The following is a 9,362-nucleotide window of genomic DNA, read 5'->3' as shown; positions in this document are numbered from 1 at the left end:
ATTCTAAGAAAGGAGAGATCAGATTAAATGGTGGAAATCTAGGAGGACTTCATGTAAGAGATGGTGTTTACAAGGAGGCAGGCTTTGTGAAGGAGTGGTGTTTAAGACCAGTCATGAAGGATTTTAGTGAGTGGAATTTGGTGCGGGTGGAGGGACAAGTAGAACAAGAGAGAATGGGGGGTGCCAGGGTGGCTCAGCCGGTTAAGCGTCCAATTCTTGGTTTCAGCTCAGGTCATGATCTCATGGTTTCGTGAGTTCGAGCCCCACATCGGGGTCTGCACTGCAGAGTCTGTTTGGGGTTCTCTCTCTCCCTGTCTCTCTTCCCCTCCCCCACTCATGCTGTCTCTATCTCTCTCAAAAAAATAAATAAACTTAAGAAAAAAGAACAAGAGAGAATGGGAACATTCATGTGTGCAAGTGGAGTCACAAGAGAAAAGTCAGAGGTATTAAGAAGTGGGACATGTTTGGGGACCATCAAGTGAAGTAGTTTCATTGGCATGTACAATATACTTAGGAGACTGTGGAAAGTACAAGGAGGGACCAGGTTGCAGAGTGCCTGGTTTACTGGGGTAAGGCATATGTCTCAGTCTGGTGGACGAGACACTGAAGGTTTGATAGCTGGGGAGTGATCTGACCACAGCTGTGATTTGAGAAGGACAATGGGGGAGCTGTGTGAAAGGTGAAGTAAAGAGAGCCAGAGGGAGAGAGAGAGAGAAAAAGAGAGAGAGAGAGAGAGAGAGAGAGAGAGAGAGAGAGAGAGACTAAGCAGGGGATGCTAGATTTTTTCTAGACTGAAAACAATGGTGCGGGGGGTGGGGGGTGTCAAAGCCAGAACAGTGGCTGTGAGGATGGAGAGAACAGGTCGATGTGCTTAGTAAATTTATTAAATTCTTTTTTTTAAAGAACAGTTTTTCTTAAATAATTTATTCGCAATAAATTAATAGTTAAATAGCAAATTCAATGGTTAAAAACTCATAAAACACATCAACAAAAAAATCTTTGGTTAATACATCTAATCACATTCTATAAAGCATAATAATTTAATTTGAATAAAAAGGCATATGAAGAAGATTACTGAACACTGTTGAAAAGAGATGAGCATAACAATAAGGTGCTTATCCATTTTCAATCCTAAAATACATGTGGCTGAACAGGGCTGTAGAAAGGTCGTACCCAGGGCCAGGAAATCAGGCATGTGTCCCAGCTTTCCACTAATTGTCCATGGGATCTCTGGAAAGTCACTTCACAAGTCTCTGGACCTGTTTTGTCCCCTGTAAAATGAGGAGTAAAACTAGCCAATCTAACAATCTCTATAAATCAATGGCCCCGTTTATGCCTGGTTTCCAAAAGTTTCCAGTGGTATCCATAGCAGACCAAACATTTTTTCCAAGTAACAGAGTAGCATAGATGATATAATCTGTCTAAACTTTTTCTGTTGCGTTCAAATGATCCATAAAGAGATGTACCATCAGTGAACTGTAGTGTGTTTTAACCATAAATTCTTACTACTGCAATCACCAAGCCTTGAGCCTAAGACAGCAAGGAAGACCACAGAGTAGTTTTTCAATTAGAATCTGGCCTCATGGATACCTTGCCAAACATTTTGATCCATGTGTACCTACAATTCCTTTTGACAGTCACTTTAATCCAGCATAACCTGATAGACCAAAATCTAAGCTTGCAACATAATTTAAGAGGTGAATTACACCAAGTAATATTTTAAGTGTTTATTCATTTTTCAATGGAATTTCCTGCAGAGTTTCTTTAAATCATTACCCCCCTCATATAGTTTAATGATAACTCAATCTCCTCATGGCTTTTCAGGAGCACTCTCTTACATTTCAGTGAGAAGGCCTTCTGTACACACAGACATGGCCCCAACAGCAGAAAAGTGCACTCATTCTGAGAAGAGCAATAAAATCCTGCATTCAGGCAAAGAAGTCTTCTGTACTTTCCTCGGCAACATGTCACAATGAAGCTAATAAAAAAATATTGTCAAAATTGTTATTTTGATTTAATGCCAGATGAGAGAATAAGTAATGTTGTTCAGTTGACAACTGTCATCGCAGCTTTGAGATATACTATCAGTTGGTAATTTGACACATTTAAGCCCACATAACCTCATGAGAGAGAAATGCACATTCAGGGGAAATAGCCTAGTCTCTGTGCATATGTGTTTCCCTGTACTATTCTGGAACCATAGGGAAGTTTATGGAATGCAGTTGAAAGAAAGAACCTAGAAGGAAAACATATTGCTTCTGATAAATGCACTGGACTATGAGCGTGAGTGCTGGGTAGAGGTTAATGATATTATGACCTTGCTATTTGTGGGGAATGAGATTTGGGGGGAGCCTCATCTAGCTTTCTTCTGATCACCAAACTAAACCTTTTCAACCTCCCATAAATCAAATATCTTCTTTCTAGAGTAAGAGGAAATTTAAATCCCCCTATTGTGTGTACACTGGAAATCTGTAATCGCAAATCCAGCAATTTCCTACCTGTGGTTCAGAATGTTTTAAAACCAACGTACCATCAAGAACTTTAGGGGAATAAAATGTCCCAGAGACAATCAAATGACATTATTTGTATTCTGGGCTCAGCTATGGGATTCATTTTTGAATCCGTCTTTGAATCCAATCATCAGGGTGGCACATGCTTATGAGTAGTTCTGTCAGATCCATGCCGTTTCATTGACTAGGGGGTCCCACCCCTCCCAGCATAAGATTGAGCTAACGCTCCACAGCAAGGAAGACAAATTACAAATTCATTAATTCACTAAAATCTGGTATTACATTCCTATTGTCTACCCTAGATCTTTTGTTTAAACTAAGCTCTCTGTTAAATGAGTTGTTAAATGGCAATGTTTGGATTTTCATAATTATGTTTGAATTTCACAGGTCTTAAATCAGCAGGGACTCAGGCTACATTAAAAGTTTTAATGCCTGACATGCGAAACTAAGGGGGCAGGTAACCTATTTTAGCTAACTATTTTTCATAAGAAAACTATGAACTCTAAATCACAAATTATCCAGTCCTTTCCACTCACAGATACAATCCACCATTTGGCTTTAGAGATAACACATATATAAATGGCTCAATGCGAGCAACACCTCACATTTCCATAGAGATAAAGGATGCAGAGCTCTTCCACATGTATCTGCTGTGTTCCTGTAAGCCTCACATGTCAGGAGGATCTCTTCTCCAGAGTTTCCCACAATTCTCCAAGTTCGTTTCTGTGAGGGCGGTCTTCACATTTATCAACCTTATTTTGTTCACCCTCCATCAAACAGACTTCATTTCTCAAAACTAACTTTAAAATATGTTCTGAGGGAAGCATTTTTTATTCATCGGCCTGAGATCTGTTATGGAGAAACTTCTTCCTTGTAATTGAAAACATATTGAGTAAAACAGTGATTTTCCAACCTGTTTTTAACCGATGCTTTTCTTTTCCAAACATTATGCAGATCCTGGATAAATGAAATAGAGGCAGGCTGCTTCGCCTGAAGTGTCCCACCACCCCCTCCCGCCCCCGCCCTGGGGGTGACAGACTCCAAAGCCACATTCCTCATGGCCTCTTTTTGGCTCCCTGCAGCTGGCCCCAAGCTACCTCCTATGAGGCTTAAATTCATGCCTCCCAAATTTATTCATCAAATTGACTCTGGAACATGCAAAAGGCGGTCACTCAGCCAGTGGCTTCTGAGCAAGTGCCCTGCTGGGTGATGACAGCCAGAGCCCCACTATGCAATGTGGTGGCTTGGGTCAAGTGAAGGAACCTGGTAGTCACCGAGCAGAGTCCTGTCCGGCAGGTGGGATCCTTGGGGAAAGAGTCCCAGAATGTTTCCCTGAGCGGTCACTCCCGTTTGCTGCAGGGTTTGCTCCCCCAAGACCTTGACCAAGAAGTTGATATACCTCATTGCCAGGCGAAGCGTTTCATTTTTGCTCAGCTTTTTGTCCGGAGGGTGAGTGGGAATGAGCTTCCTCAGCTTGGCAAAGGCGCTGTTGACATTCTGCTGTCTCCACCGCTCCCTGCTATTTGTGAAGATCTTCCTGGTCATGTTCGAGTTCCTGAGACAGGAAAGAGAAAGGGCCCTAAGGGCCAATACCTGATAAGAGGGCTATTGGGCATCACATGTCCTGCCAAGAATTTGGGATGTCAGTTCTTCTTGACCCGGGTTTTAGGAAATTCACTTCCTCATTTTTAGGTTTTTCTGAGTCTTCCTTTGGGTAAGGGAAGAAAATGTGGCAGAAGAAAGGACAGGGTAAGAACAATACCTTTCAGCCTTTTTCTCCCTAGCTGTTTCAAAGCCCCCTGTTACAAGGTCGTTTTACCCCAGAACCCTCACTACTGCTTTTATAACCAACTCTTCCTAATTGTCCAGAACCAGGCACAGTATAGGTTTAAGTACTTGTGCGAATAAAATCTATATTTAGCCAACAGGGAGTCGAATATGGATTCTCAAAAAGTAAAAGCCATGATTCTAGATTCCACTAATAAGATAATTGTGGGAATGGAGATGAAAGCACAGCTCTCCTCTTAGCTGGCAGACCTCACCTGGAGGGTAGGACCTCACTGTGCAAAAGTTAAAATATCCAGACTGGACCACATTTAGGGGAGTATGAACAGAGTGGTGAAGAGTCTTCAGACCCTCTTTTATGAAAAACACAGTGGGGATATTCAGCATGACAAGAAGAAAGGACAAAGAGAAAGTGAGGGTGACGATTTACCATGGATGCCGTAGAAGATGTTCGGGCCTCCACGAGCCGGCACTCAGGTGACCTTTCCAACTCCAGGACAGTTGATTATCACCATCTACTGCCAAATCTTACTTTGCCATTTTTAACTCTTAGAGGCATGGTCCCCTTTTTGCAGACAGCTTGGATTAACATGTGTGAATGGGAACACGGATGGCGCATCAACGAACAAACCTCTCCGTGATCTTGGCATGTGGCGGACTTGAACACCACTGCTCTACTCTCCAAGTAGGAACACCCTCATCCCTATCTAAACTCTGTATGATAAAGAAGTAGAACGCTCCCCAGATCCCTGCAATCCTGGGGGAAGGTAGAGCAGGAGTTTAGCACAGGGGAAGAGCCACCCTTCCCTTCAGAGAGCGTGTGTTCTCACCACAGCACCAAACACCAACCAGCTGTGAGGCACTGCCTAAGTCACTTCACCAACCTGAGCCTCAGTTCCTTAGCTATCTACAATGGGTGTAATTATACCATCCTCTCCTCATAGCTTGCTGTAAGGATTGAGGGGAATGTTGCATGTGAAAGCATTCTGTGAACTATAAACTAAGGGAAACAAGAGCAAACAGAGCATTTGTTTTGTGCCAGGCACTCACGCTACATACATACGCAAGCAGTGTTGGTTGTAGTGACAGTACTATAGACACTGCTGGGATTGGTTGAGGGAGGCCAACATGTCCCAGGTGTCATTTCACTACACGTGTGCTGGCACGTCTGCTCTTCTGTAGGAACCAAATGATGGTCTCAGTTCATTAGAACAAGCCACGCTGTTACCATCGAGCCCTGACTCTATAGGGGTCAGTCGCCAATGGAAGCATCTGCATGGTGGTTAGAAACATAGGCTTTGGAGCCAGAACCCCGGTTTGGCTTTAGGTTCTGCTCCTCCTAGCTGTGTGACCCTGAGCAATCTACTTCAACTCTCTGTCCATCAAATGCCTCATAAGTAAAGGGTGACTCCAGGTACTACCTGTGAGGACAAATAAAATGATCCATGTAAACCACTTTAGCAAAATGGCACACAGGAAGTGCTCAATAAATGTTAAGTGATTACAGTTATTATCTCGACAAATAAAACAGGGGAAGGTAAATGTTCATTGTAATTTAGCGATTTTTTTTCCTAATAAAGAAGCTACAGTGTAATAGAAAAGGTCTGAGCCTGATTTATGTATTTGTTTGTTGTGCTCTGTAAGAGTATATGGACATACAGGTGTGTGTGGGGGTGTAGAACATAATACTTAGAAGGATTCAGGCCAAACTGTTGACATGGTTCCTTGGGGGAGGGCAGGGGGTTGGGGGAAGACAGAAAAAGGAGATGAGTGGGGCACATGAGTAGCTCAGTTGGTTAAGTGTCCAACTCTTAATTTCAGCTCAGGTCATGATCTTACAGTTGTTGAGTTCAATCCCCTCGTAGAGGCCCCTGCGTAGAGCCCCGAGTCTGGCTCTGCACTGAGCGTGGAGCCTGCTTGGGAGTCTCTCTCCCTCTCCCTCTGCACTTCCCTCCCTCCCCCGCTACCCCCCTCCCCCATCTCAAAATAAATAAATAAACTTTAGAAAAAAAAGATAGAAAAAGGAGATGGGTGTGTATTATTTGATACAGTTGGGTAACATTTTACATTTTTATAATAAGAAAAGATTCATATATTATTTGCTTCATAATAGGAAAAAACTAAGAAAGCTTATGGGCTTTAATGTAGAAAGACCTGGCTTTAAATCTCAGCTCTCCATTTCTTAGATATATGAGTCTGTGAAAATCAGTTAACTTCTTTAACTGATTTCTTCTCTGGAAAATGGAAATAAAGCCATCATCAGGGTTCTTGTGAGGATTAAATAATATATTATGTGATGCATACGAATACATAAATGAGACAGTATGTGCCTGCTACATAGGTGCCTAATAAATACAAGGATTCTCTTCCCTATGCAGATGGGAAGTGTCATTACTCCAAAGAATAGCATTTTTCAATTACCTGCATGCTCCCAGGACATTTCCCCAACCCTGTTTTTGTTGCCTTTCCTGTTGCTGCCTAGGTTGGAGACAGATTGCTGTGCTGAGAACCAGTGGTAAGGGGAAGCATGGCGGCCCAAGCTGACTGGCTGGCTTCAGGCTCCCTCCAGCAGCCACTCAGGTCTACTTCCTTTCTCTGTGGAGACACTCTTAGTAGGACCCATGATCCAATTACAATCATATGCGCTCCGAGCTTAGGTATCAACACTTACTGACCCCATGTGCCGGACGCTTTGCTGGCTGCTGGATACCGAGGAAACCAATGCCTTGTGAATGGAGAGAGAAGCACAGGGGCTGTAGGGGCAGAGAAACAGCACCTACCCCAGGCATTCCAGGGGGATTCCCGTCCGACCAAGGGGGTGCACAAGGTGATACCGAAGGCCTCTTTCTGCTCTGAAATGCCACAATGACCTGCCTATTGCTTTTTATTATCTAACTTACCTCATTTCTAAATAACCTAGTCTTTCACCTACAATGAAAATAGGAGTGTTGTCAGAACTGTAACCAACTAAAACTGAAATATGACAGTCTGAGCTTAAATCATGGGATTTTAAGATAGAAAACTATCCAGTTTTGCTCACACCGAGGCCGGCTGCTCTGCAGCCAGGACTGTGGGAGCAAAGTTACTTTCAAGCTTCTCTTGTCAAAAGAGGGTTTAGCTCACTCACTAAGTCAACTCTAGTCCCTTGGGGGAGCGGGGGCGGGGGTGGGGGGGCAGGGGCCATCTTTTTCAAGCTGGGAAGAAAAAGATTAGGCAGGATAAACTAACTGGTGTTCTCTTCTAAGAGGGCTCAATCCTATTGTGCTAGAAGCAGACAGAGGAAATAAGGAGAGGAAAAGATAGGCTTCAGAAATGTAGCCTGCCCTCCTGGAAGGCGCTTAATAATTCCTTGTTGATTTATCCTCAAGGGTGTTACTCTTCTCCACAGGGGGAAATTGAAATCAGCGATTTAACAAGCTGGAAAAATTCAAAGCAGCGGTCACTGGAAAATTACTAAAGTACTTATTAAATCAAAGGAAAATTGCATTTAGTGTTTTCCCAGTTGTAAGGACTGATTACTGCTAAGCTTGATTTCAGAATAATTTAAGAGCTTGAAAAATACACCAGATGCCACAGAAGCAGAAGACATCTGATAGATGTCAAAACAGAGGTAAAGCATGTTGTCCCAAGGTCACGCAGGGAATCAGTGGCACAGCCTGTGTCCCATGTCTCTGTATTTATGCATCTTGTCACCACTGACTCCTGATGGGTCAGGGTCCATAACCTTTTTTGTGCCATGGACTCTTTTGGCAGAGTCTGGGGAAGTCTAGGGAAGGACTCTACCCCAGAACAATAATTTTAAATACATAAGATAAAAAGCTTTTGGTTCCCTTCTCAAAATAATTATTTTAAATGCACGAATTGAAATACATGGACACATAAAAATGACCAATTATAATTAATACTTATTAAAATAATTTTAAAATGCAACGCAGTAATAATGCACTTTCTTTTTTTAAACACATTAAATGATTTACTACCATAATTTCTACATGGTGATACGTAAACAATTTTTTCAAAAGATCTGCAACATCTGTGAGATGAAGGGATGTATGATTTTTGTTGGTGACGTTGTCACCAGTACTAATTTTTATTACCCATAAGTAAAGGAAATACAAAATTTAGATTAAAGGTGACTGGAAATAAACATGTAATTTTTTTCCCCGTCCAGATATATAGAACCCTGATTTCTATTCATATATCTCTGGGTGAGTGGGTGTCACGAACCTGGGGTTAAAAATGCCCGGGCAGGAGAAGTGTGATGGTAAATATAACAGGAACATAGGTGGGCACAAACTTCTATTATGATGCCACCACTGAAGGTCACAGGTTACCAGAGAAAAGAATGATAATTATGCCCCCACAGAAAGTGACCTATGCCCCCAATAGGGGTTGCTGCTTTTTTTGTGTGCCAATGGTGTCTGGACACAGAGCACCCCTGCCACAGGAAAGGGTGCAGCAAAGGGTCACAGCTAACATTCCTGCGGTGGCCTGTCCCAGACATTCAGATTCATATGGCTCTTTGTTCATAAGACTTTAAATTTCTCTTCCTGTCATTTGGTTTCTTCTTTCATCTTTTTCTTGAAAACAAGTGAAAATAGTCTCCAGAAAGAGACAGATGAAAGGTAGTTTATAGAGTTGGGTTAGGGTAAGGTACCTAACCTCCAACACTGGATATGGTTTTGCCTTTTGAAATTATTATAGAAGTAACACATGCTCATCCAAGAAAACAAAAACAAAAACAAAAACAAAAACAAAAACGAAAACGAAGCGGTACACAAGTGCATACGGTAAACAAATACAAGGCTCTCTATCTATCTATTGAATTTTTTTCTCCCAGCAGTAGCCAGTTTGGTGTGTGTATAAATGATATATATCCTTTATATACCATGCATATGTCGTTTAAAAACCAGAACACACACTATTATGCAAGTTACTTTTCTCATTAGATAACCCCGCATGTTGATGTCCTAAATACACACATTTACCATGAATCACAGTCTTTGGGTGGGCACCCCGCGCTCTGGGAGAGTTCCACCCGCGCCTCACTGCCCCATGCACCTGCGT

General features: G+C 42.4%; 1 protein-coding gene across 1 annotated transcript; it reads right to left on the bottom strand.

Moving 5' to 3' along the window:
- Positions 1 to 3,662: 3,662 nt before the first annotated feature.
- Positions 3,663 to 4,055, bottom strand: TAL2 (TAL bHLH transcription factor 2). The gene has a single exon (XM_047100314.1). It carries the CDS (start codon positions 4,053 to 4,055, stop codon positions 3,738 to 3,740), a length of 318 nt encoding a protein of 105 aa, XP_046956270.1. The 3' UTR covers positions 3,663 to 3,737.
- Between the last annotated feature and the right edge of the window lie 5,307 nt (positions 4,056 to 9,362).

This window comes from Lynx rufus, unplaced genomic scaffold (assembly GCF_022079265.1).
Source record: "Lynx rufus isolate CCGP_SWC_20201006 ecotype Redwood Valley unplaced genomic scaffold, mLynRuf1.p SCAF_10, whole genome shotgun sequence".
Lineage (NCBI taxonomy): Eukaryota > Metazoa > Chordata > Mammalia > Carnivora > Felidae > Lynx > Lynx rufus.
Note: the sequence above shows the minus strand (reverse complement) of the source record. Positions and strands in the feature narration are given on the sequence as shown.

What these genes read in the sequence shown, in the direction of transcription:
- TAL2 (XM_047100314.1), bottom strand. Translation starts at nt 4,055, where the DNA reads ATGACCAGGAAGATCTTCACAAATAGCAGGGAGCGGTGGAGACAGCAG.